The sequence below is a fragment of the Nerophis ophidion genome, linkage group LG06 (genome assembly GCF_033978795.1).
Source record: "Nerophis ophidion isolate RoL-2023_Sa linkage group LG06, RoL_Noph_v1.0, whole genome shotgun sequence".
In the NCBI taxonomy this organism is placed as follows: Eukaryota; Metazoa; Chordata; class Actinopteri; order Syngnathiformes; family Syngnathidae; genus Nerophis; species Nerophis ophidion.
Genome location: NC_084616.1, coordinates 10,705,269 through 10,732,874, shown reverse-complemented (window position 1 = coordinate 10,732,874; position 27,606 = coordinate 10,705,269). Strand labels below are relative to the sequence as shown.

Sequence of the window (27,606 nt, the reverse complement as noted above, 5' to 3'; positions counted from 1 at the left end):
GTGTGATAATCATTGGTATTTTAACTTTAACTTAACAAGACAGCTCCATGGCACCAGAGCCCTGAGAAAATATGGTCGTGGAACTGAGGACCAGCTGAAATCAATCGGCGATTGGATTCAATCTACGACCAGGGCGAAAGCCACACCACTCCTCTTGATTCAGAGGTCCGACTTTCCAGCGTAGAATCCACTTCAGTACACCTGAATAGACCTTAGACTGATAGTTGAAGGACACCCTCTTGTCCCCTTTCTTAAAGAGAGGAACCTCCACTTCGGTCTGCCAATCCAGAGGCACCGTCCTGCAGAGTCTTGTCAACCAACTCAGTGGCCTAGTGGTTAGAGTGTCCGCCCTGAGATCGGTAGGTTGTGAGTTCATACCAAAGACTATAAAAATGGGTCCCATTGACTCCCTGATTGGCATTCAGCTCTCAAGGGTTGGAATTGGGGGGTTAAATCACAAAAAATGATTCCTGGCTGTGGCCACCGCTGCTGCCCACTGCTCCCCTCACCTCCAAGGGGGTGATCAAGGGTAATGGGTCAAATGCAGAGGACAAATTTCACCACAGCTAGTGTGTGTGTGATAATCATAGGTATTTTAACTTTAACTTAAGACAGCTCCATGGCAACCAGAGCCCGGAGAAAATATGGTCGTGGAACTGAGGACCAGCTGAAATCAATCGGCGATATGATTCAATCCACGACCAGGGCGAAAGACACACCGCTCCTCTTGATTTATAGGTTTGACTCTCCGGCGTAGACGCCACTTCAGTACACCTGAATAGACCTTAGACCGATAGTTGGAGGACACCCTCTTGTCCCCCTTCTTAAAGAGAGGAACCACCACCCTGGTCTGCCAATCCAGAGGCACCGTCCTGCAGAGTCTCGTCAACCAACTCAGTGGCCTAGTGGTTAGAGTGTCCGGCCTGAGATCGGTTGGTTGTGAGTTCATACCAAAGACTATAAAAATGGGACCCATTACCTCCCTGATTGGCACTCAGCATCAAGGGTTGGAATTGGGGGTTGAATCACCAAAAATGATTCCTAGCTGTGGCTACCGCTGCTGCCCACTGCTCCCCTCACCTCCAAGGGGGTGATCAAGGGTAATGGGTCAAATGCAGAGGACAAATTTCACCACAGCTAGTGTCCATCCATCCATCCATCCATCATCTTCCGCTTAGCCGAGGTCGGGTCGCGGGGGCAGCAGCCTAAGCAGGGAAGCCCAGACTTCCCTATCTCCAGCCACTTCGTCTAGCTCTTCCCGGGGAATCCCGAGGCGTTCCCAGGCCAGCCAGGAGACATATTCTTCCCAACGTGTCCTGGGTCTTCCCCGTGGCCTCCTACCAGCTGGACGTGCCCTAAACACATCCCTAGGGAGGCGTTCGGGTGGCATCCTGACCAGATGCCCGAACCACCTCATCTGGCTCCTCTCGATGTGGAGGAGCAGCGGCTTTACGTTGAGCCCCTCCCGGATGGCAGAGCTTCTCACCCTATCTCTAAGGGAGAGCCCCGCCACCCGGCGGAGGAAACTCATTTCGGCCGCTTGTACCCGTGATCTTATCCTTTCGGTCATGACCCAAAGCTCATGACCATAGGTGAGGATGGGAACGTAGATTGACCGGTAAATTGAGAGCTTTGCCTTCCGGCTCAGCTCCTTCTTCACCACAACGGATCGATACGACGTCCGCATTACTGAAGACCGCCGCACCGATCCGCCTGTCGATCTCACGATCCACTCTTCCCCCACTCGTGAACAAGACTCCTAGGTACTTGAACTCCTCCACTTGGGGCAGGGTCTCCCCCCCAACCCGGAGATGGCACGCCACCCTTTTCCAGGCGAGAACCATGGACTCGGACTTGGAGGTGCTGATTCTCATTCCGGTCGCTTCACACTCGGCTGCGAACCGATCCAGTGAGAGCTGAAGATCCCGGCCAGATGAAGCCATCAGGACTACATCATCTGCAAAAAGCAGGGACCTAATCCCGTGGCCACCAAACCGGAACCCCTCAACGCCTTGGCTGCGCCTAGAAATTCTGTCCATAAAAGTTATGAACAGAATCGGTGACAAAGGACAGCCTTGGCGGAGTCCAACCCTCACTGGAAATGTGTCCGACTTACTGCCAGCAATGCGGACCAAGCTCTGGCACTGATCATACAGGGAGCGGACTGCCACAATAAAACAGTCCGGTACCCCATACTCTCTGAGCACTCCCCACAGGACTTCCCGAGGGACACGGTCGAATGCCTTCTCCAAGTCCACAAAGCACATGTAGACTGGTTGGGCAAACTCCCATGCACCCTCAAAAACCCTGCCCAGAGTATAGAGCTGGTCCACAGTTCCACGACCAGGACGAAAACCACACTGTTCCTCCTGAATCCGAGGTTCGACTATCCGGCGAAGCCTCCTCTCCAGTACACCTGAATAAACCTTACCGGCAAGGCTGAGGAGTGTGATCCCACGATAGTTGGAACACACCCTCCGGTCCCCCTTCTTAAAGAGAGGGACCACCACCCCGGTTTGCCAATCCAGAGCTAGTGTGTGTGTGATAATCATTGGTATTTTAACTTTAACTTAACAAGACAGCTCCATGGCAACCAGAGCCCTGAGAAAATATGGTCGTGGAACTGAGGACCAGCTGAAATCAATCGGCGATATGATTCAATCCACGACCAGGGCGAAAGCCACACCGCTCCTCTTGATTTATAGGTTTGACTCTCCAGCGTAGACGCCACTTCAGTGGACCTGAATAGACCTTAGACCAATAGTTGGAGGACACTCTCTTGTCCCTCTTCTTAAAGAGAGGAACCACCACCCCGGTCTGCCAATCCAGAGGCACCGTCCTGCAGAGTCTTGTCAACCAACTCAGTGGCCTAGTGGTTAGAGTGTCCGGCCTGAGATCGGTAGGTTGTGAGTTCATACCAAAGACTATAAAAATGGGTGCCATTGACTCCCTGATTGGCACTCAGCATCAAAGGTTGGAATTGGGGGTTAAATCACCAAAAATGATTCCTGGCTGTGGCTACCGCTGCTGCCCGCTGATCCCCTCACCTCCCAGGGGGTGATCAAGGGTAATGGGTCAAATGCAGAGGACAAATTTCACCACAGCTAGTGTGTGTGTGTCAATCATTGGTATTTTAACTTTAACTTAACAAGACAGCTCCATGGCAACCAGAGCCCTGAGAAAATATGGTAGTGGAACTGAGGACCAGCTGAAATCAATCGGCGATTGGATTCAATCTACGACCAGGACGAAAGCCACACCGCTCCTCTTGATTCATAGGTTCGACTCTCCGGCGTAGACTCCACTTCAGTACACCTGAATAGACCTTAGACTGATAGTTGAAGGACACCCTCTGGTCCCCCTTCTTAAAGAGAGGAACCACCACCCTGGTCTGCCAATCCAGAGGCATCGTCCTGCAGAGTCTTGTCAACCAACTCAGTGGCCTAGTGGTAAGAGTGTCCGGCCTGAGATCGGTAGGTTGTGAGTTCATACCAAAGACTATGAAAATGGGTCCCATTGACTCCCTGATTGGCATTCAGCTCTCAATGGTTGGAATTGGGGGTTAAATCACCAAAAATGATTCCTGGCTGTGGCCACCGCTGCTGCCCACTGCTCCCCTCACCTCCAAGGGGGTGATCAAGGGTAATGGGTCAAATGCAGAGGACAAATTTCACCACAGCTAGTGTGTGTGTGATAATCATTGGTATTTTAACTTTAACTTAACAAGACAGCTCCATGGCAACCAGAGCCCTGAGAAAATATGGTCGTGGAACTGAGGACCAGCTGAAATCAATCGGCGATATGATTCAATCCACGACCAGGACGAAAGCCACACCGCTCCTCTTGATTCATAGGTTCGACTCTCCGGCGTAGACTCCACTTCAGTACACCTGAATAGACCTTAGACCAATAGTTGGAGGACACTCTCTTGTCCCTCTTCTTAAAGAGAGGAACCACCACCCTGGTCTGCCAATCCAGAGGCACCGTCCTGCAGAGTCTAGTCAACCAACTCAGTGGCCTAGTGGTAAGAGTGTCCGCCCTGAGATCGGTAGGTTGTGAGTTCATACCAAAGACTATAAAAATGGGAGCCATTACCTCCCTGATTGGCACTCAGCATCAAGGGTTGGAATTGGGGTTAAATCACCAAAAATGATTTCCGGGTGCGGCCACTGCTGCTGCCCACTGCTCCCCTCACCTCCAAGGTGATCAAGGGGATGGGTGAAATGCAGAGGACAAATTTCACCACAGCTAGTGTGTGTGTGTCAATCATTGGTATTTTAACTTTGACTTAACAAGACAGCTCCATGGCATCCAGAGCCCCAAGGAAATATGGTAGTGGAACTGAGGCAGCCAGTCTACATGTGTCTTGTGGACCTGGAGAAGGCATTCGACCGTGTTTTTCGGAAAGTGCTCCAGGAACATGAGGTGTTGGACTATCTTGATTCTGGGCGGTCCGCATTGCTGGCAGTAAGTCGGACCCTTTTCCAATAAGGGTTGGATACGCCAAGGCTGCCCTTTGTCACCAATTCTGTTCATTCCACTTACGGACCAAATTTCTAGCCACAATCAGGATTAGTAGTTCTCTGCTCTTTGCTGATGATATGGTCCTGCTGGCTTCATCTGGCCGTGATCTTCAGCTCTCAACGGATCAGTTTGAAGCGGAATGTGAAGCGACCGGGACGAGAATCGCCATCTCCATGTCCAAGTCCGTGGTTCTCGCCTGGATAAGGGTGTAGTTTAGTCTCCTGCCCCAGGTGGAGGAGTTGGACTAATTGGCCGAGGAGAGGGAAGTCTGGGCTTCTCTGCTTTTTAATAAAGAATATGATTCAACTCTCTAAAAATGACAGGATTCACTCCAAGTATGATAAGATTCACTCCATTTAATAAAGAATATGATTCTCCGAATGCAGCTGAGATAGGCTGTGGAAAAATGGATGATTCGACTCTGTACAAGAATGATAGGATTAACTCAGAGTATAATTTGATTTCACTTTGTTAAATAAAGAAAATGATTGGACTCTCTACAACAGGGGTCACCAACACGGTGCACCAGGTCGCCCGTAAGGACCAGATGAGTCGCCCGCTGGCCTGTTCTAAAAATTGCTCAAATAGCAGCACTTACCAATGAGCTGCCTCTATTTTTTAAATTGTATTTATTTAATAGAAAGCTGGTCTCACTTTGCTCGACATTTTTAATTCTAAGAGAGACAAAACTCAAACTGAATTTGAATATCCAAGAAAATATTTTAAAGACTTGGTCTTCACTTTTTTAAATAAATTCATTTGTTTTTTTACTTTGCGTCTTATAACTTTCAGAAAGACAATTTTAGAGAAAAAATACAACCTTAAAAATGATTTTAGGATTCTTAAACACATATACCTTTTTACCTTTTAAATTCCTTCCTCTTCTTTTCTGACAATTTAAATAAATGTTCAAGTAAATTTATTTTTTTTATTGTAAAGAATAATAAATACATTTGAATTTAATTCTTCATTTTAGCTTCTGTTTTTTCGACAAAGAATATTTGTGAAATATTTCTTCAAACTTATTTTGATTAAAATAAAAAAAAAAATATTCTGGCAACTCTAGAAAATCGGTAGAATCCAATTTAGTTCTTATTTCAAAGTCTTTTTTATTTTTTGAAATTTTTTTGTTCTGGAAAATCTAGAAGAAATAATGATTTGTCTTTGTTAGAAATATAGCTTGGTCCAATTTGTTATATATTCTAACAAAGTGCAGATTGGAATTTAACCCATTTAAAACATTTCTTTAAAATTCTAAAATTAATCTTAATCAGGAAAAAATTACTAATAATGTTCCATAAATTATTTTTTTAATTTTTTCAAAAAGATTTGAATTAGCTAGTTTTTATCTTCTTTTTTTCGGTAGAATTTTGAATTTTGAAGAGTCGAAATTGAAGATAAACTATATTTCAAAATTTTATTTTCATTTTTTTTCGTGTTTTCTCCTCTTTTAAACCGTTCAATTAAGTGTTTTCTTCATCATTTATTCTCTACAAAAAACCTTCCGTAAAAGGAAAAAAAATGTATGACGGAATGACGGACAGAAATACAATTTATTTAAGTGTGTATCAAACTGGTAGCCCTTCGCATTAATCAGTACCCAAGAATAGCTATTGGTTTCAAAAATGTTGGTGACCCCTGATCTACAAGAATGACAAGAATCACTCCAAGCATAGGTCGCCAATACTGGATTGATTGAAACTTTCAATCGTTTAAATAATTTTTGAAAAGTCAATCAGGTTGTTGTTAATTTTCTGGGGAGTCGGACCCGTTTTACATAATAAAAATGTCCCAAATAATATAGTCTGTAATTAAAACTTTCTAAGAATGCCCGTTAATGAGCTAATTAATGCTAATGCTAATCTGTAGCATTTATATGGCAAATCCCATGTAAATTAGCATCGAGCTAGTGGACTTCAGAAACAAAATTCGGTACCTATTGCTTTAAAGGCCTACTGAAAGCCACTACTAGCGACCACAAAGTCTGATAGTTTATATATCAATGATGAAATATTAACATTGCAACACATGCCAATACGGCCTTTTTAGTTTACTAAATTGCAATTTTAAATTTCCCGCGAAAGATCCTGTTGAAAACGTTGCGGTATGATTACACGTGCGCGTGACGTCACAAATTGTAGCGGACATGTTGTTCCAGCACCGATGCCAGCTATAAGACGTCTGCTTCAATCGCATAATTACACAGTATTCTGGACATCTGTGTTGCTGAATATTTTGCTACTTGTTCATTTAATAATGGAGACGTCAAAGAAGAAAGATGTAGGTGGGAAGCGGTGTATTGCGGCTGCCTTTAGCTACACAAACACAGCTGGTGTTTCCTTGTTTACATTCCCTAAAGATGACGGTAAAGCTTTACTTCGGAACAGAGCGGTCAAGTGAACATGGTTCCCTACCACATGACAAACGGCAGATTTCTGTGAGAAAATTGTGGTAATAAGTCGGCTCTTACCGTAAACATGAGCGGAGAACTTGCGTCGTTCCTCGTGCACCTGTCAAAGAGGCAGCTGCCGACTCTCTTGCCTCCTCCGACCGGCCGCCCATGAACGTGGGATGCTTTCACCGTGGAGGAGGGGGAAATAAAGCTCAGACCGACCCCAACGGCTGCTTTCGCTTCACCTCGTCGAGAAACGTGGCTTCCCTCGGAGACACTGGCGGTCACCACACCCCTCCGACTTTCAGGTACTATATAATCTCACTTGCCGATTGTATTGTACCATATGTCCCGGCAAGAAATCTGCGTTCAAAAGACTCCGGCTTATTAGTGATTCCTAAAGCCCAAAAAAAGTCTGCGGGCTATAGAGCGTTTTCCGTTCGGGCTCCAGTACTCTGGAATGCCCTCCCGGTAACAGTTCAAGATGCTACCTCAGTAGAAGCATTTAAGTCTCACCTTAAAACTCATCTGTATACTCTAGACTTTAAATAGACCTTATTTTTAGACCAGTTGATCTACCGCTTCTTTTCTTTTTTCTCCTATGTCCCCCCTTCCCTTGTGGAGGGGGTCCGGTCCGATGACCATGGATGAAGTACTGGCTGTCCAGAGTCGAGACCCAGGATGGACCGCTCGTCGGGACCCAGGATGGACCGCTCGCCTGTATCGGTTGGAGATATCTCTACGCTGCTGATCCGCCTCCGCTTGAGATGGTTTCCTGTGGACGGGACTCTCGCTGCTGTCTTGGATCCGCTTTGAACTGAAGTCTCGCGGCTGTGTTGGATCCACTATGGATTGAACTTTCACAGTATCATGTTAGACCCGCTCGACATCCATTGCTTTCAGTCCTCTAGAGGGGGGGGTTGCCCACTTCTGAGGTCCTCTCCAAGGTTTCTCATAGTCAGCATTGTCACTGGCGTCCCACTGGATGTGAATTCTCCCTGCCCACTGGGTGTGAGTTTTCCTTGCCCTTTTGTGGGTTCTTCCGAGGATGTCGTAGTCGTAATGGTTTGTACAGTCCTTTGAGACATTTGTGATTTAGGGCTATATAAATAAACATTGATTGATTGACTAAAACACTAGTAAAACAATAAGCAGATAAGGGATTTTCCAGACTTATCCTAGTAAATGTGCCTAATAACATCTAAATCGCTCCCACTGTCTTTTTTTTTTCTTTTTTCTAGTCCTTCACTCTAACATCCACAAATCTTTCATCCTCGCTCAAATTAATGGGGACATCGTGGCTTTCTCGGTCCGAATCGCTCTCGCTGCTGGTGGCCATGATTGTAAACAATGTTCGGATGTGAGGAGCTCCACAACCAGTGACGTCACGCGCACATCGTCTGCTACTTCCGGTAAAGGCAAGGCTTTTTTATTAGCATCCAAAAGTTGCGAACTTTATTGTCGATGTTCTCTACTAAATCCTTTCAGCAGAAATATGGCAATATCGCGAAATGATCAAGTATGACACATAGAATGGAGCTGCTATCCCCGTTTAACCTTCCTCTTGTGTTAGCTTTCTGTTACCATCTCTTATGTTAACGGGTCGGTTTTGACCCATGTCTTAAATCAGCTGTAAAATACACTAAAAACAATTATCTATCATCCAATTTGTTTCTCATCTCTTGGTTACCTCGTTAGGCTTCCTTATCCTTGAAAATATTGGTTTTAATATTTTTGGTTTGGGCCATTGGGCCTTTTTTTTGTCAGTATACCCCTCGATTTCAATTTTTAAAAATGGTAAAACGAACCTCAAGAGAATCATATAAATAAAAAAAAAAAAGGTTGTTGTGTTACCTAACTATTACTAAGGGGTATTAGAACACATCTCTTAAATAAATGTGTTTTATTTATTTTTTCATTTTAAGAATTTTAACTATAGTAACATCTATGGTGTTACGGGTCAATTTCGACGCACATATATTTACTTCAAGAAAAAGGGTAAAACGTATTTTTTTCAGCAACAGAAATCCAACATCAAACAAACAACCAACAACCAATCAAGCAAATGAAACCAAGAGAAATAGATTACTAGTTCCAAAACTAATAAAAAAAACAAAATCAGAGTGGCAAAAAGTGACACTTTTAGTGTCCGTCTTTTGTTTGTTTTTGTACAGGATCCATCCATCCATTTTCTGCCGCTTATTCCCGTTCGGGGTCGCGGGGGGCGCTGGTTCCTATCTCAGCTACAATCGGGCGGAAGGCGGGGTACACCCTGGACAAGTCGCCACCTCATCGCAGGGCCAACACAGATAGACAGACAACATTCACACTCACATTCACACACTAGGGCCAATTTAGTGTTGCCAATCAACCTATCCCCAGGTGCATGTCTTTGGAAGTGGGAGGAAGCCGGAGTACCCGGAGGGAACCCACGCATTCACGGGGAGAACATGCAAACTCCACACAGAAAGATCCCGAGCCTGGATTCGAACCCAGGACTGCAGGACCTTCGTATTGTGAGGCAGACGCACTAACCCCTCTTCCACCGTGAAGGATAACAAGGTAAAATGAAAATCCACTAAAGCTCACATGATTGGGAGAGGAGCTGGCTGTCAGTGTGTTCAGTTTTGGCTCTTATCATTGCTTTATCATCTTATTTTTATAACTGGGTCGAAACCGACCCTAACAACACCAAGGGCATAATTTTTACCAGAGCATTTTATAATTTAGTGAAAAAAAATTAAATGTTTTATTTTGTTGACAAAGAGGTTCCTGACAAAGTCAAAAAGCTTTGATGCAAAAAAATAAATGTATGTGGTGTTTTTATGCATTTAAAAACTAAAACTAACACAAGACGAAGGTTAAATAAGAACATCTCATTTCAGTAGGCCTTTAATATTTGTTTCTTTAACTTACACATGCGGGCACTTACTTGTAAGAAAAGGCGACTATTCCAAGAGACAGAAGGAGGAGCATGACACCCGACACGGTGGCGATGATGCCGGAGAAGGACATCTCAGAGCCTGGAACAACGGATGAGTTAGCGAGCCAGTGGGGTAGCTTCAAAAACCCTGAAACTCTGCGTTTTTTAGCGACGCACCCATGTCCACGCTGACTCTGGCGCTGGCGACGGCCAGGCTGACGTCGTTGGCCACGGACACGTTGACGCAGTAGACGCCCGAGCTGTTGAAGAAGTGATGCAGCACCAGGTTGCACTCTTGGGGGGGCTCCACCTGGTTGCAGGTGGCGTGGATGGGGGTCAAACACTCGGCATCCAGGATCACGCTGCACACCTCTTTGGGGGAGCTGGAGGGGGGAGGCCAAATACAGACATGGAGACGTTTGCTCGGTCAATTACAAAAGCCAAAAGCAGTGAAGTTGTCACGTTGTGTAAATCGTAAAAAAAAATGGGAATACAATGATTTGTTAATCCTTTTCAACTTATTTTGAATTGAATAGACTGCAAAGAAAGATATTTCGTTCTTTTTGCAAATAATTATTAACTTAGAATTTAATGGCAGCAACACATTGCAAAAAAGTTGTCAGAGTCCCTTTTTTTTTACCAGTGTGTTACATGGCCTTTCCTTTTAACAACAGTCAGTAAAGGTTTGGGAACTGAAGTGGAATTATTTCCCATTCTTGCTTGATGTACAGCTTAAGTTGTTCAATAGTCTCCCTTCTCATATTTTAAGCTTCATATTGCACCACACATTTTCACTGGGGGACAGATTTGGACTAAACAGGCCAGTCTAGTACCCACACTCTGTTGTAACACGTGGTTTGGCATTGTCTTGCTGAAATAAGCAGGGGCGTCCATGATAACGTTGCCTGGATGGCAACATATGTTGCTCCAAAACCTGTCAGCATTAATGATGCCTTCACAGATGTGTAAGTTGGGGGCGGCATGGCGTAGTGGGTAGAGCGGCCGTGCCAGAAACCTGAGGGTTGCAGGTTCGCTTCCCACCTATTGACATCCAAATCGCTGGCGTTGTGTCCTTGGGCAGGACACTTCACCCTTGCCCCCGGTGCTGCTCACACTGGTGAATGAATGATTGATAGGTGGTGGTCGGAGGGGCCGTAGGCGCAAACTGGCAGCCACGCTTCCGTCAGTCTACCCCAGGGCAGCTGTGGCTACATATGTAGCTTACCACCACCAGGTGTGAATGAATGATGGGTTCCCACTTCTCTGTGAGCGCTTTGAGTATCTAACAATAGAAAAGCGCGATATAAATCTAATCCATTATTATTATTATTATTAAGTTACCCATGCCTTGGCCACTAACACACCCCCATACCATCACACGGTCCGGATGGTTCTTTTCACCATGGTCCAGAGGACACGAAGTCCACAGTTTCCAAAAACAATTTGAAATGTGGACTCGTCAGACCACAGAAAACTTTTCCACAATGCATCAGTCCAACTTAGATGACCTCGGGCCCGGAGAAGCCAGCGGCGTTTCTGGGTGTTGTTGATAAATGGCTTTGGCTTTGCATAGTAGAGTTATAACTTGCACATACAGATGTAGCCACCAACTGTAGTTACTGACAGTGGTTTTCTGAAGTGTTCCTGAGCCCATGTGGTGATATCCTTTACACACTGACGTTGCTTGTCCCCTGAGGGATCGAAGGTCACAGGCAGTGCCGCTTACGTGCAGTGATTTCTTCAGATTCTCTGAACTTTTTGATGATATCACGGACCGTAAATGGTGAAATCCTTAATTTCCTTGCAATAGCTGGTTGAGAAATGTTGTTCTTAAACTGTTGGACAATTTGCTCAGGCATTTGTTGACAAAGTGGAGACCTTCGCCCCATCCTTGTTTGTGAATGACTGAGCATTTCATGGAAGCTGCTTTTGTACCCAATCATGGCACCCACCTGTTCCCAACTAGCCTGTTCACATGTGGGATGTTCTAAATAAGTGTTTGATGAGCATTTCCTCAACTTTCTTAGTCTTTTTTGCCACTTGTGCCAGCTTTTTTGAACCATGCTGTAAGCATCAAATTCCAAATGAGCTAATATTTGCAAAAAATAAAGTCTACCAGTTCGAACCTTAAGTATCTTGTCTCTGCAGTCTATTCAATTGAATATAAGTTGAAAAGGATTTGCAAATCATTGTATTCTGGTTTTATTTAACATTTACACAACCTGACAACTTCACTGGTTTTGGGTTTTGTAGGTTGGCTACAGTTTGAGACTGGAACAGACTATTTCTAGTTTCCATGGATGCACATTCACCTTCCCTGGCAGGTCACAGTGAGGTCAACAGCGTTGTTGTTCACTCCCGGTGTTGCCGTGACGCTGTTGTCCATCTGAACGATCTCCACTTTCTGGAGGGCCTCTGAAAGCAAAGAGCAGGTCAGCTTACGTGTCGCAGGTTGATTGGCAGAATGCACGGAGAGCGTTCAGGACCCACCAACCACTTGAATGTCAGCACAGAAGGAACCGTATCGATAAATCACGCAGCCCCCCTCTGTCGGTTTGTCCTCCGCCTCCCTTTTGGAGATGATGACCACAGCAGATTGGCCCGCCCGTATCATCGGACGCTTTACTGCTAGACAGGAATCAATCAATCAATCGATCACGTTAAAGTCCACGGCTGCATTAAAGTACACGTTGCAGTTGAACTCATTAAATGCAGCACTGGATAAAATGACAGAATTCATCTAATTCAAAAAGGAAATGAAATTGATTTAAAATGTGTTGAAATAAAATAAACTGAATAATATAAAATAGACTTAAAGTCAATTTAAATGAATTGAATAACAAAAACAAATGGATTTCAATTGAGTTAATTGAATTAAATAACAATAACATTCTACATATTTAAATTTAATTCAATTATTTGAAAATGTAACATATACAGTATATATATATATATATATATGTATATAAATATATACATATATATATATATATATATATACATACAGTAATACAAATTAAAAAATGTATTTAAATTGAATTAAATAACAATAAAATAAACATATTCACATTTAATTCAATCAAATTTAATAACATATATATATATATATATACATACATATATATATGTGTATATATATATATATATATATATGTTAATTTTAAAGAAACAAATATTAAAGCAATAGGTAATATATATATGTATACATATATATATATATATATATATATATATATATATATATATATATATATATACATACATACACACACAGTATATATATACATATATATGTTACATTTTCAATTAACTTAAATTTGATTGAATTGAATTCAAACATGTTTAATGTTACTGTTATTTAATTAAATTAATTCAATTTAAATCTATTCTTTGATTTGTACAATATATTCATATAAATATACATATGTATATATATAATATATATATACATACATACGTACATACATGTATATTTATATACACACGTGTGTATATATACATATATATACACATACATGTATGTATGTGCATTTAAGTCTCATCTTAAAACTCATCTGTATACTCTAGCCTTTAAATAGACCTCCTTTTTAGACCAGTTGATCTGCCGCTTCTTTTCTTTCTCCTATGTCCCCCCCTCCCTTGTGGAGGGGGTCCGGTCCGATGACCATGGATGAAGTACTGGCTGTCCAGAGTCGAGACCCAGGATGGACCGCTCGTCGGGACCCAGGATGGACCGCTCGCCTGTATCGGTTGGGGACATCTCTACGCTGCTGATCCGCTCGAGATGGTTTCCTGTGGACGGGACTCTCGCTGCTGTCTTGGAGCCACTGTGGATTGAACTTTCGCAGTATCATGTTGGACCCGCTCGACATCCATTGCTTTCGGTCCCCTAGAGGGGGGGGGTTGCCCACATCTGAGGTCCTCTCCAAGGTTTCTCATAGTCAGCATTGTCGCTGGCGTCCCACTGAATGTGAATTCTCCCTGCCCACTGGGTGTGAGTTTTCCTTGCCCTTTTGTGGGTTCTTCCGAGGATGTTGTAGTCGTAATGATTTGTGCAGTCCTTTGAGACATTTGTGATTTGGGGCTATATAAATAAACATTGATTGATTGATTGACATGTGTATATACATACACACATATATACGGTACACACATATACATATTTATACACACATATATATGTATATATATATGTATGAATGTATGTGTATATGTATATGGGTATATATATATATATATGTATATATATATACATACATACATACATATACACACACATATATATATACATACAGTATATATATATATGTATATATATATATATGAATTGAACAGAATTATTGAAATTATGATGGTGCTGCACTTTAGAAGTATAAATCTTGCAACTTGTCTATGAGTCCAAATTAAATTGAATATAATTAGGGAAAATATTCAATAAAATAATTTCGCAATCAAAATAAAAAATAAATAGATATCTTAAAAAGTATGTCACGTATTTGTACTGCGATTCTCCACAGTTGAGAGTTATGCCCCCTGCTGGAAGACACAGGTAATGCATGTTGTAGGTTCCCAGCCCATGGTGCGTGTGTGGGCGTGTATTCCCAGAACGGAAGTTGAGTCACGTGGTGCGTGTGTGGGCGTGTATTCCCAGAACGGAAGTTGTCAGTGGCCGTCACTATAAAGGTGTTTTGACCTGCACTTATGGTTGGAAAGAGGAGAGTGTAGAGCTAAGTAGCAATCATTTTATTGGACTCTTTAATTCAAGCCGTGTAGAGACAAACCCGTCAAGTTTATGATGGTAAATATAGCCTTTTTGTTTTTATTAAACAGGAAGTACAAAACCCATGCTTTTACTCTGAAGCGACAGGCCGTTTTGGAGTCGTAACATATTTATTTTAAATGTCAAAAACATTACTGAAAACAAGAACAGAAATCGGAATTGATCTAAATAAACTGTTTACTTTTTTTCCCTAAAAAGTGGTAAGATGCAGACTGAAATTCACTTAAACATGTTTACTAAAATGATATTTATGTAGAAATATATTACAACTAAAAATATGGGAAATATGATCATATTTAATTTTCTTTGATTTTATTTTTCATCTTTATTGATGAGCATGGAGCAATAATTATTGCTATATGGTTCCTTGCCCAATTAAGGGTACTAATTAATAATAATACTTTGCTAATAGGTACTATCGTGATTAATTTGTTCAACAAAATCAAATATCTAACACGTACATGCGGCTGTTGCCATTTTTACCTTCCGCCACCGCGTTGCTGCTCCTTTCCTCCATCAGCAAGTTGGAGGCGGGATTGGCGGGCCCTTCGTAGTGGACAGGGGAGGGGCTGTCTGAGGGTCCGACTCGGGCGGCCTGAGCTGTTGAGGACTCGTCCTCGCCGTTGTCCTCCTCGGTGTCCGGCGGAAGAGCATTGGTCCTCAAAGCAGCAGCAGCCACTGTGCACACACATTGTTATATTTGTATTTGTACTTGTATTTGTTACCTTCTTGAGACCTGAGAAAAATGCCTACCTCTTTAGGACCACCCTCTCTAGATATAAAAAGGTTTGTATTTACAACATTAATAATATATACATACTATGCAAATATAAAAAAGGTAAGCTTTTAGTTAATTTTATTTTATTTATTTTTTTGTTTGGAATTGTTTTTTAATCTTCATTATTTACTTGAAGTTATTACAGTATCTCTCTTTATACATGTAAACGGTATATATATTATATATATATATGTTTTTTTAATGATTAATTTTGACCAGAGGGGGCGCATTTCAAATTCTTACACATACTTATTACATATGTTGACCAGAGGGGGAGCACTTCAAATTTTTACACACACTTGTTATTTCATATGTTGACCAGAGGGGGAGCACTTTTAAAAGCGACACACAGTCAATTTGAAAAATCCCTCCTTTTTGGGACCACTCTCATTTTGATTTCCCCACCAGGGGTGCAAATGAGACATTCTGTTTTATGGTTTTTCGTATTGGGACCATGATTTATGTCCTAACTTGGTCACACCTCCTCATATGGAAGTTACTTTTGATACAAGAATACACACATACACACACATATTCTTGAATTTTTTAACTTCTTGAGACCTCCGAAAAAGGCCTACCTCTATAGGACCACCCCTTCTAGCTATATAAAGATGTGTATTTACCGCATTAATAATATATACATACTATACAAATATAAAAAGGGTAAACTTTTAGTAAAATTAAAAAAAAAAAATTGTTTGTAATTTTTTGTTAATCTTCATTATTTACTTCAAGTTATTACAGTATGTCTCTATATAAATATATACTTTATTTTTTAATACAATTTGGTCAAAGGGGGCTCTTTTCAATGTCTTACACACACTTATTACATATGTTGACCAGAGGGGGAGCACTTCAAATTTTTACACACACTTGTTATTTCATATGTTGACCAGAGGGGGAGCACTTTTAAAAGCGACACACCTCCTCATATGGAAGCTACTTTTCCTTCTTTATGACCACATTTCTAGATTTGTATTTACAACATTAATAATATATACATACTATACAAATATAAAAAAGGTAAGCTTTTAGTTCATTTAAATTTTTTGTTTGTAATTGTTTTTTAATATTCAATATTTACTTAAAGTTGTTACAGTATGTAAATGTAATGAATAAAATGCTAAAGTTGTTGATAAACAAGCAATAACTTTAATAATTAAATATGGTAATTTTAAATGAATTATTATGATCATTTAAAATTACTTCAAATATGTTTATTTTAATGTATAATTCTATGGCTGGATGTAATAGTCAGAAAAAAATACAAATACAAATACAATTAATTTTGATGTTTTTAGCAAAATATAGTAAACATGTATTTATTTATTTATTTTTTCTAAATAAATATATTTATTTTTAGGTAAGATAAACATAACAATACAATTTATCTCTAGTCTGGAGGATTTAGTTCTTGTCACCCTGTTGTCCTCCCGTCTCTTCCCCAAGGATGGCTCCATGAGCTGGGCAAACGCCCAGAGATGTTCTACGTCAGTGGTCCCCAATCTTTTTGGAACTGCGGACCGATCAACGCTTGATATTTTGTCCGACGGAGGTTAATAAAAAAAAATACAATCATGTGTTTACGGACTGTATCCCTTGCAGACTGTATTGATATATATTGTAGGAACCAGAAATATCAATAACAGAAAGAAACAACCCGTAGCAATTGATGGTTGGGGACCACTGCCCTACGTCGTCGCCCTCTACTTCACCCTCAGCAGCCTGACCAGCGTCGGCATTAAACGTGTGCGCCAACACAGACGCCGAGAAGATCTTCTCCATCTGCAGCATGCTCATCGCCTCGTATGGAATAACGTGATTGCGCAGGCACGCTGTTTATATCGTGGGAAAGCGGACTTGAAAAAAGGCTCTCATCACTCAGGTCCGCATGGAGCTGGAGGGAGCGTGGCCTCCAGCTCCGGCTTAAAACCAGGAGATTTTCAGGAGAATATTGGTCCCGGGAGGTTTTTCGGGAGAGGCGCTGAATTTCAGGAGTCTCCCGGAAAATTCGGGAGGTTCGGCAAGAATGTCTATTAGATGCAATGGTTTTCTGTATTGGGACCATGATTTTGGTCCTAACTTGTTTACCGGTCCTCCTATGGAAGCTACTTTTTCTTCTGGTTGTCTCAAGAAAGATAGTAAAACAAGAACACCCACACACACAGATTCTTGTATTTGTTACCTTCTTGAGAACTTTGAAAAATGCCTACTTCTTTAAGACAACCCTTTTTAGATATATACAGATATATAAAGTTTTTCTATTCTAGATGCAATGGTTTTCCGTATCGGGACCATGATTTCGGTCCTCACATGTTCCCCGGACCTCATATGGAAGCTACTTTTCCTCCTGGTTGTCTCAAGAAGGATAGCAAAACAAGAACACCCACACACACAGATTCTTGTATTTGTTACCTTCTTGAGACCTCTGAAAAATGCTTACCTCTTTAAGACAACCCTTTCTAGATATATAAAGATATATAACGTTTTTCTATTCTAGATGCAATGGTTTTCCGTATTGGGACCATGGTTTCGGTCCTCACATGTTCCCCGGTCCTCATTTGGAAGCTACTTTTCCTTGTGGATGTCTCAAGAAGGATAGTAAAACAAGAACACCCACACACACAGATTCTTGTATTTGTTACCTTCTTGAGACCTCTGAAAAATGCCGACCTCTTTAAGACAACCCTTTCTAGATATATAAAGATATATACAGAGTTTCTATTCTAGATGCAATGGTTTTCCGTATTGATACCATGATTTTGGTCCTAACTTGTTCCCCGGTCCTCATATGGAAGCTACTTTTCCTTGTGGATGTCTCAAGAAGGATAGCAAAACAAGAACACCCACACACACAGATTCTTGTATTTGTTACCTTCTTGAGACCTCTGAAAAATGCCTACCTCTTTAAGACAACCCTTTCTAGATATATAAAGTTTTTCTATTCAAGATGCAATGGTTTTCCGTATTGGGACTATGATTTCGGTCCTCACATGTTCCCCGGTCCTCATATTGAAGCTACTTTTCCTTATGGTTGTCTCAAGAAGGATAGTAAAACAAGAACACCCACACACACAGATTCTTGTATTTGTTACCTTCTTGAGACCTCTGAAAAATGCCTACCTCTTTAAGACAACCCTTTCTAGATATACAAAGAAATGTTAAGTTTATCTATTCTAGATGCAATGGTTTTCCGTATTGGGACCATGATTTCGGTCCTCATATGGAAGCTACTTTTCCTCCTTGTTGTATCAAGAAGGATAGCAAAACAAGAACACCCACACACACAGATTCTTGTATTTGTTACCTTCTTGAGACCTCTGAAAAATGCCTACCTCTTTAAGACAACCCTTTCTAGATATATAAAGATATATAAAGTTTTTCTATTCTAGATGCAATGGTTTTCCGTATTGGTACCATGATTTTGGTCCTAACTTGTTTACCGGTCCTCATATGGAAGCTACTTTTCCTTGTGGATGTCTCAAGAAGGATAGTAAAACAAGAACACCCACACACACAGATTCTTGTATTTGTTACCTTCTTGAGACCTCTGAAAAATGCCGACCTCTTTAAGACAACCCTTTCTAGATATATAAAGATATATAAAGTTTTTCTATTCTAGATGCAATGGTTTTCCGTATTGGGACCATGATTTCGGTCCTCATATGGAAGCTACTTTTCCTCCTGGTTGTCTCAAGAAGGATAGCAAAACAAAAACACCCACACACACAGATTCTTGTATTTGTTACCTTCTTGAGACCTTTGAAAAATGCCTACCTCTTTAAGACAACCCTTTCTAGATATATAAAGATATATAAAGTTTTTCTATTCTAGATGCAATGGTTTTCCGTATTGGAACCATGATTTCGGTCCTCACATGTTCCCCGGTCCTCATATGGAAGCTACTTTTCCTTGTGGATGTCTCAAGAAGGATAGTAAAACAAGAACACACACACACACAGATTCTTGTATTTGTTACCTTCTTGAGACCTTTGAAAAATGCCTACCTCTTTAAGACAACCCTTTCTAGATATATAAAGTTTTTCTATTCTAGATGCAATGGTTTTCCGTATTGGGACTATGATTTCGGTCCTCACATGTTCCCCGGTCCTCATATTGAAGCTACTTTTCCTTATGGTTGTCTCAAGAAGGATAGTAAAACAAGAACACCCACACACACAGATTCTTGTATTTGTTACCTTCTTGAGACCTCTGAAAAATGCCTACCTCTTTAAGACAACCCTTTCTAGATATACAAAGAAATGTTAAGTTTATCTATTCTAGATGCAATGGTTTTCCGTATTGGGACCATGATTTCGGTCCTCATATGGAAGCTACTTTTCCTCCTTGTTGTATCAAGAAGGATAGCAAAACAAGAACACCCACACACACAGATTCTTGTATTTGTTACCTTCTTGAGACCTCTGAAAAATGCCTACCTCTTTAAGACAACCCTTTCTAGATATATAAAGATATATAAAGTTTTTCTATTCTAGATGCAATGGTTTTCCGTATTGGGACCATGATTTCGGTCGTCACATGTTCCCCGGTCCTCATATGGAAGCTACTTTTCCTTCTGGTTGTCTCAAGAAGGATAGTAAAACAAGAACATGCACACACACAGATTCTTGTATTTGTTACCTTCTTGAGACCTCTGGAGAATGCCTACCTCTTTAAGACAACCCTTTCTAGATATATATAGATATATAAAGTTTTTCTATTCTAGATGCAATGGTTTTCCGTATTGGGACCATGATTTCGGTCGTCACATGTTCCCCGGTCCTCATATGGAAGCTACTTTTCCTTCTGGTTGTCTCAAAAAGGATAGCAAAACAAGAACACCCACAAACACAGATTCTTGTATTTGTTACCTTCTAAAGACTTCTGAAAAATGCCTACCTCTTTAAGACAACCCTTTCTAGATATATAAAGATAAAAATAAATGATAAATGGGTTGTACTTGTATAGCGCTTTTCTACCTTCAAGGTACTCAAAGCGCTTTGACACTACTTCCACATTTACCCATTCACACACACATTCACACACTGATGGAGGGAGCTGCCATGCAAGGCGCTAACCAGCACCCATCAGGAGCAAGGGTGAAGTGTCTTGCTCAGGACACAACGGACGTGACGAGGTTGGTACTAGGTGGGATTTGAACCAGGGACCCTCGGGTTGCGCACGGCCACTCTCCCACTGCGCCACGAAGTTTTTCTATTCTAGATGCAATGGTTTTCCGTATTGGGACCATGATTTCGGTCCTCACATGTTCCCCGGTCCTCATATGGAAGCTACTTTTCCTTGTGGATGTCTCAAGAAGGATAGCAAAACAAGAACACCCACACACACAGATTCTTGTATTTGTTACCTTCTTGAGACCTCTGAAAAATGCCTACCTCTTTAAGACAACCCTTTCTAGATATATACAGATATATAAAGTTTTTCTATTCTAGATGCAATGGTTTTCTGTATTGATACCATGATTTTGGTCCTAACTTGTTTACCGGTCCTCATATGGAAGATACTTTTCCTCCTGGTTGTCTCAAGAAGGATAGTAAAACAAGAACACCCACACACACAGATTCTTGTATTTGTCACCTTCTTGAGACCTCTGGAAAATGCCTACCTCTTTAAGACAACCCTTTCTAGATATATAAAGTTTTTCTATTCTAGATGCAAGGGTTTTCCGTATTGGGACCATGATTTCGGTCCTCACATGTTCCCCGGTCCTCATATGGAAGCTACTTTTCCTCCTGGTTGTCTCAAGAAGGATAGCAAAACAAGAACACCCACACACACAGATTCTTGTATTTGTTACCTTCTTGAGACCTCTGAAAAATGCCTACCTCTTTAAGACAACCCTTTCTATATATATAAAGATACATCAAGTTTTTCTATTCTAGATGCAATGGTTTTCCGTATTGGGACCATGATTTTGGTCCTAACTTGTTCCCCGGTCCTCATATGGAAGCTACTTTTCCTCCTGGTTGTCTCAAGAAGGATAGCAAAACAAGAACACCCACACACAGATTCTTGTATTTGTTACCTTCTTGAGACCTCTGAAAAATGGCTACCTCTTTAAGACAACCCTTTCTAGATATATAAAGATATATAAAGTTTTTCTATTCTAGATGCAATGGTTTTCTGTATTGGTACCATAATTTTGGTCCTAACTTGTTTACCAGTCCTCATATGGAAGCGACTTTTCCTTCTGGTTGTCTCAAGAAGGATAGCAAAACAAGAACACCCACACACACAGATTCTTGTATTTGTTACCTTCTTGAGACCTCTGAAAAATGCCTACCTCTTTAAGACAACCCTTTCTAGATATATAAAGATATATAACGTTTTTCTATTCTAGATGCAATGGTTTTCTGTATTGGTACCATGATTTTGGTCCTAACTTGTTTACCGGTCCTCATATAGAAGCTACTTTTTCTTGTGGTTGTCTCAAGATGGATAATAAAAAAGAACACCCAAACACACAGATTCTTGTAATGGTTACCTTCTTGAGACCTTTGAAAAATGCCTACCTCTTTAAGACAACCCTTTCTAGATATATAAAGATATATAAAGTTTTTCTATTCTAGATGCAATGGTTTTCCGTATTGGGACCATGGTTTCGGTCCTCACATGTTCCCCGGTCCTCATTTGGAAGCTACTTTTCCTTGTGGATGTCTCAAGAAGGATAGTAAAACAAGAACACACACACACACAGATTCTTGTATTTGTTACCTTCTTGAGACCTCTGAAAAATGCCTACCTCTTTAAGACAACCCTTTCTAGATATATAAAGATATATAAAGTTTTTCTATTCTAGATGCAATGGTTTTCCGTATTGGGACCATGATTTCGGTCCTCACATGTTCCCCGGTCCTCATATGGAAGCTACTTTTCCTTGTGGATGTCTCAAGAAGGGTAAAAATACAAGAACACACACACACAATCAATGACAATCAGATGATTGAAGGCTATGACATCATAACATGGCCTCCCTAGACCCCATGATGTCATTTCCTTCCCTGATTACCCGAGGTTGCCGCGGTCGTGGTTCCCGCGGGGGGCTTGCAAGCCTCGTCGGGGATGACGGCCTGCACCACCACGTTGGGCTTGAAGGAGCCGGAGCTGACGTAGGTGTGAGTGACGGTCCTCTCCCTGGAGATGAGCGCGCCGCTGCTGTCCCCGAAGTCCCAGTTGAAGGTGACGTCGGCGCGGCTCAGGTACAGGCTGGGGTCGTGCAGCGTGACGCTGAAGGCGATGGCCCGGTTCAGCACGAAGCTCAGGTCTCCTACCAGAACGTCGTCCACCTGGTCCATGGCGACGGCAAACGGGATTTGATCTGAGGAGACAAAGATGTTTAAGATTTCCGTTTAAAGTTGCACAAAATTGCGTGTTATCTTCAGTAAAGAGGGGGAAAGTGTGTTGATGACTGCACTCTGGCACCTGCACACATAGGGCCCTATGGGTGCTTGAGCCCCTGCCCTTTTTTGCCTCATCTTAAAAAGTGCCCTTTGCCTGTGTGTGTTTTTTTTCCTTTTCTTTAAACAACATTAATAAATTCCTGTTAGGGATGTAAAAAAACAAAACAAAACAAAAAAACAGCGGTACAAAAACTCCACGTTTTCTAGTAATACCGGGTTGTTTGAGCCTGCCGCTTCCGCCAGAGAGAGAGGAGAGAGAGCCAATTGCGACCTGAGGAGACGTGACAGTGGAACAGCTTGAACCTGTGAGTTATGGTCTGGTCGCCGTCCACTTATTCAGCATCTAATATGGGTAATATTTCAGAAAAACGCTGTATTATTCTATTATTCAATGTGTCAGCTTCTGTTTTTTGCCGGACGTCGGAGCAAGGCGCTTCAATTGAGCACGGCACATCAATTCCGCACAGAGCAGAGCGGATGTGTGGCTGCTGTAGGCAGGAGCTCTGTGCTTTTGTATCATCCTTTTGTGTTTCCCTCTTGTTTTCATGTGTTATTATATTTTTTTGCCTTTTGGTCCGGGACCCTTTGGGACTGTGTGACAAGGGGTGTCACTTTCGTGACCTCTGTGGTGCTTTTTTTGTGGACTTCTGGATCTGCCTCCCGGGAGCCTTTTGGCCATGGAGACAAGCTGCTGGGTCTCTGCCACACCGGAGTCGCTTTGGAGGGACTGGAGGAGATGCGGATGAGGGGACAGGGCTGCGGAGCTGGCACTGAGCGCTGGGACGGAGAGGCTTCGCGGTGTCTTGGCTGGGTGAGCAGGTGTCGGACACCTCAGTCTCCTTGGACGTATCATCGCTCATCCATGTGGACTGGACACTGGCCGAGAGTGGAGTCGGCTGTCTTGGTTGCTTTGTTGGGTCTGCTACTGTCTCTGGCCATCCTCCCTCCTCCCCAGCGGACGATGGCGTGGAACACCGCAGAGGCCACCACAGTGGATATGTTTCTTTTACTTTTTATTCATAGCTGTATGTAGAAGTGTCTGGTTGTATCTGCTGCTTTAATGTCTTTAATGTCCTATGTGTTCTTTGATGTTTGATGTTTCCCTCTTACACACATGTAAGAGGGATGTGTACTATGGCTATGAGTTGTTGTTTTTTTTCCCTTGGCCTCAGTCTGCACCCCCTCTCCAGGGCCCAGGCTAAGACTGATTTTTTTATTTTATTTTAATCTTCAATTTTTTTCTCCCCCCCTTGTTTACCTGTATCTCATCTTTTCTTGTAAGGGGCGCTGGAAGCCGGCAGACCCGTCAGCGATCCTGTTCTGTCTCCCTTTAATGTTTGTCTGATCTTGAATGGGATTGTGCTGAAAATTGTAATTTTCCTGAAGGAACTCTCCTGACGGAATAAATAAAGTACTATCTAATCTAATCTTCACGGTGGCAGAGAGGTTACTGCGTCTGCCTCACAATACGAAGGCCCTGCAGTCCTGGGTTCAAATCCAGGCTCGGGATCTTTCTGTGTGGAGTTTGCATGTCCTCCCCGTGAATGCGTGGGTTCCCTCCGGGTACTCCGGCTTCCTCCCACTTCCAAATACATGCACCTGGGGATAGGTTGATTGGCAACACTAAATTGGCCCTAGTGTGTGAATGTGAGTGTGAATGTTGTCTGTCTATCTGTGTTGGCCCTGCGATGAGGTGGCGACTTATCCAGGGTGTACCCCGCCTTCCGCCCGATTGTAGCTGAGATAGGCGCCAGCGCCCCCCGCCACCCCGAAAGGGAAGAAGCGGTAGAAAATGGACAGAGCGGATGTGCGGGACAGGAAGTAGTGTACAAAATACAAAATAAAACACCGGGTTAATTTTCGAAATAAAATGCACTGAGTTTACGGCGGATCACATTTCTCTCACAGTAGAGGTTTAGATATAAAGTTGTGTTGCGTTTCAGTTGTTTAGTCTGAGCATTAAGTGAGAAAGACCATAAGTTACAACTTGATGGTGTTTTCACCAAGTTAAAGGAAGAAGGACAGATTTTCACATTGAAGTTTTTTCCATTTGGGTATTTATTTTATTTTATTTTTTTTCGAAGTTCATGTTGCACTGTTCAATGTTCAATATTAAAGTGCTTATCTTTAACAATAAATAGCCTAATAATAAACCAGTGTTTTGTTGCTTTTCATGTCTTCCAAGCCTATGATAATGTGAATGAACTCATTATGACAATAATTTGTTGACACAAAAGAAATGGCAATCACCTTTACCTACCAAGGACACACAGCTATGTAGTTCGCTTCCTATTAGCAAATTTAATTTTACATTAATTTCCATATTGTGTAAAGGACCCCCCAAAAAAATGTCCTGCCCTTTTCTGACTTTGAGCCCCTGCCCCTCTATAATCATGTGCACGTCCCTGACTGTACTTCATCTTCAACCTGACTCTGAAGTCAGAAAGGATACCAGCGCAATGGAAAACTACAGTGCCGGTGCCCAAGAAGCCCATCCCGTCGGGCTTGAATGACATCAGACCGGTTGCCCTGACGTCTCATGTCATGAAGGTCCTCGAGAGACTTGTGCTGGCTCAGCTGAGACCCCTTGTTAGGTTCAAACACCGAACTATCTTTTAAATAAAACAAGGAGCAAGGAATCAAACGTAGACAGGATTCAAGTTCGCTCATGAGGAGAACGCGTGCACTAGTACCCTCGTACAATGTCGCCTCCTGATTATGTCGCTGCAGCGGCTTCTAAGGGGAGGGGTCATAAACTGTTCAAATGAAAAGGTGCTTGGAGCGGGGTCAGGTTTGCCCCCTCTGCTTGTACTGTAGATTTTGGGTCCTTCCTGTGGCTGTCCAATACATCCTAGAAACCGACACTTCCACGTCGCATCCCATCGCACACAGTGGAAGTTTACAAGCGGCAGGCCTTTTGTCTTCTTGGAAAACAACTTGTGTGAAAACTTATACACAATTATTCTGACACCCCTGGTGGCTCCTTCCCTGGATCCTCTACAACAGGGGTGCCCACACTTTTTCTGAAGGCGAGCTACTTTTCAATTGACCAACTCGAGGGGATCTACCTCATTTATATATATCATTTATATTTATTTATTTCTGAAAGATACATTTTTGTAAACAAGTTAAATGTGTTTAATGATAATACAAGCATGTGTAACACATATAGATGTCTTTCTTTCACAAAGACAAGAATATAAGTTGGTGTATTACCTGATTCTGATGACTTGCATTGATTGGAATCAGACAGTAATGATGATAACGCCCACATTTTCAAATGGAGGAGAAAAAAAGTTGTCCTTTCTGTACAATACCACATGAAAGTGGTTGGTTTTTGGCATCTAATTAATCCAGCTTCCATACACTTTACAAGAAAAACATTGGCGGCAAATTCCGTAGCTTGCTTGATTGACATTCACGGCACCCGAGGGTCTTGTGAGATGACGCTGGCTGCTGCCAGTTCATTATTATGAAAAAATGACAGAGAGGAAGGCGAGAAACACTTTTTATTTCAACAGACTTTCGCGCCGTCCCTTCCGTCAAAACTCTAAAGGCCGATTGCACATTTCCTATCTTCACAATAAAAGCCCTGCTTCATGCTGCATGCGCTAACAAAATAAGAGTCTCGGAAAGCTGGCGTGCACAAGTTATGTGCACGCCAGCTTTCTGAGGGATTGCTTGTCCTCGCCAGTTTTCCGAGACTCTGTATTTAGTTAGCGCAGGCAGCATGAAGCAGGGCTTTTATTGTGAAGATAGGAAATGTGCAGTCGGCCTTTAGAGTTTTGACGGAAGGTACGGCGCGACAGTCTGTTGAAATAAAAGTGTTTCTCGCCTTCCTCTCTGTCATATTTTAATAATAATGATCTTGCAGCAGCCAGCGTCATCTCACAAGACCCTCCGGTACCGTGAATGTCATTTAAGTGACGTCTTGGTGAAGATTGATGATCACTAATTTTTAGGTCTATTTTTTTTAAAAGCCTGGCTCGAGATCGACTGACACACCCCCCGCGGTCGACTGGTAGCTCGCGATCGACGTAATGGGCACCCCTGCTCTACAGCTTCCGTACCAGCCCCATGTAGGGGTGGATGATGCTGTTATCTACCTGCTGCATCGTGCTCACTCTCGCCTGGATGGTAGGAGGGGGCTCTGCGAGGATCATGTTCTCTCCATCCTGAGTGACAAGTTGCTCAGGATGGGTGTCAGTTCATCTACTTGTCCGACAGGCCCCAGTTTGTGCGACTGTGGAGCTCCCTGTCGGATACTGCGGTCAGTGGTGAGGGTGCTCCATAGGGGACCGTCCTGTCTACTTTCCTGTTCACCTCAGACTTCCAGTATAGTTCCAGGTCCTGCCACCTGCAGAAGTACTCTGATGACTCTCCTGTGGTCAGGTGTGTCGGAGAGGGACGGGAATCGGTGTACAGGACACTGATCGCTGACTTTGGGAGTGGTCTCTTCCTGAGGGTGTTTCAGTCTTATAACTTCACCTTTATCGTCAGTTTTAAGCTAAGATGCGTCCATTCTCCCTTTTCTGTCCACACACTGTGTCTGCTCTTAAGTACTCGGTGTGTGTGTGCTGCCGAACACGCTCCTCTGCTCGTAAAACCAGCAATGTCATGACGTGACAACGACGCGCCGTCACGCCCGTTAAAAAATGTAATAAAAAAACGTGGTGAACCGCTACTTTTCAAACTCATCATACTGCCTGTGGAGGGGGGGCGTGGTCCGCGCACTTACTGCAGGAGCTAGGTGTGCCAGGGTCGGCTTCGAAACACAGCTGACAGCTG

General features: G+C 42.3%; 1 protein-coding gene across 5 annotated transcripts in view; it reads right to left on the bottom strand.

Annotated features, from left to right (window-relative positions):
• Positions 1-27,606, bottom strand: part of LOC133554183 (melanocyte protein PMEL-like) — a 53,496-nt gene that overhangs the window by 986 nt on the left and 24,904 nt on the right. For 4 of the 5 annotated variants that reach the window (XM_061902632.1, XM_061902630.1, XM_061902629.1 and 1 more), the window contains 6 exons: positions 22,428-22,736; positions 15,103-15,297; positions 12,330-12,467; positions 12,152-12,254; positions 10,017-10,222; positions 9,849-9,939 (listed from right to left, as the gene is read on the bottom strand). In XM_061902632.1, coding sequence (XP_061758616.1) covers positions 9,849-9,939; positions 10,017-10,222; positions 12,152-12,254; positions 12,330-12,467; positions 15,103-15,297; positions 22,428-22,736 — 1,042 coding nt within the window. The remainder of the gene's footprint in view (positions 1-9,848; positions 9,940-10,016; positions 10,223-12,151; positions 12,255-12,329; positions 12,468-15,102; positions 15,298-22,427; positions 22,737-27,606) is intronic. The other variant, XM_061902631.1, reaches the window with a different exon arrangement.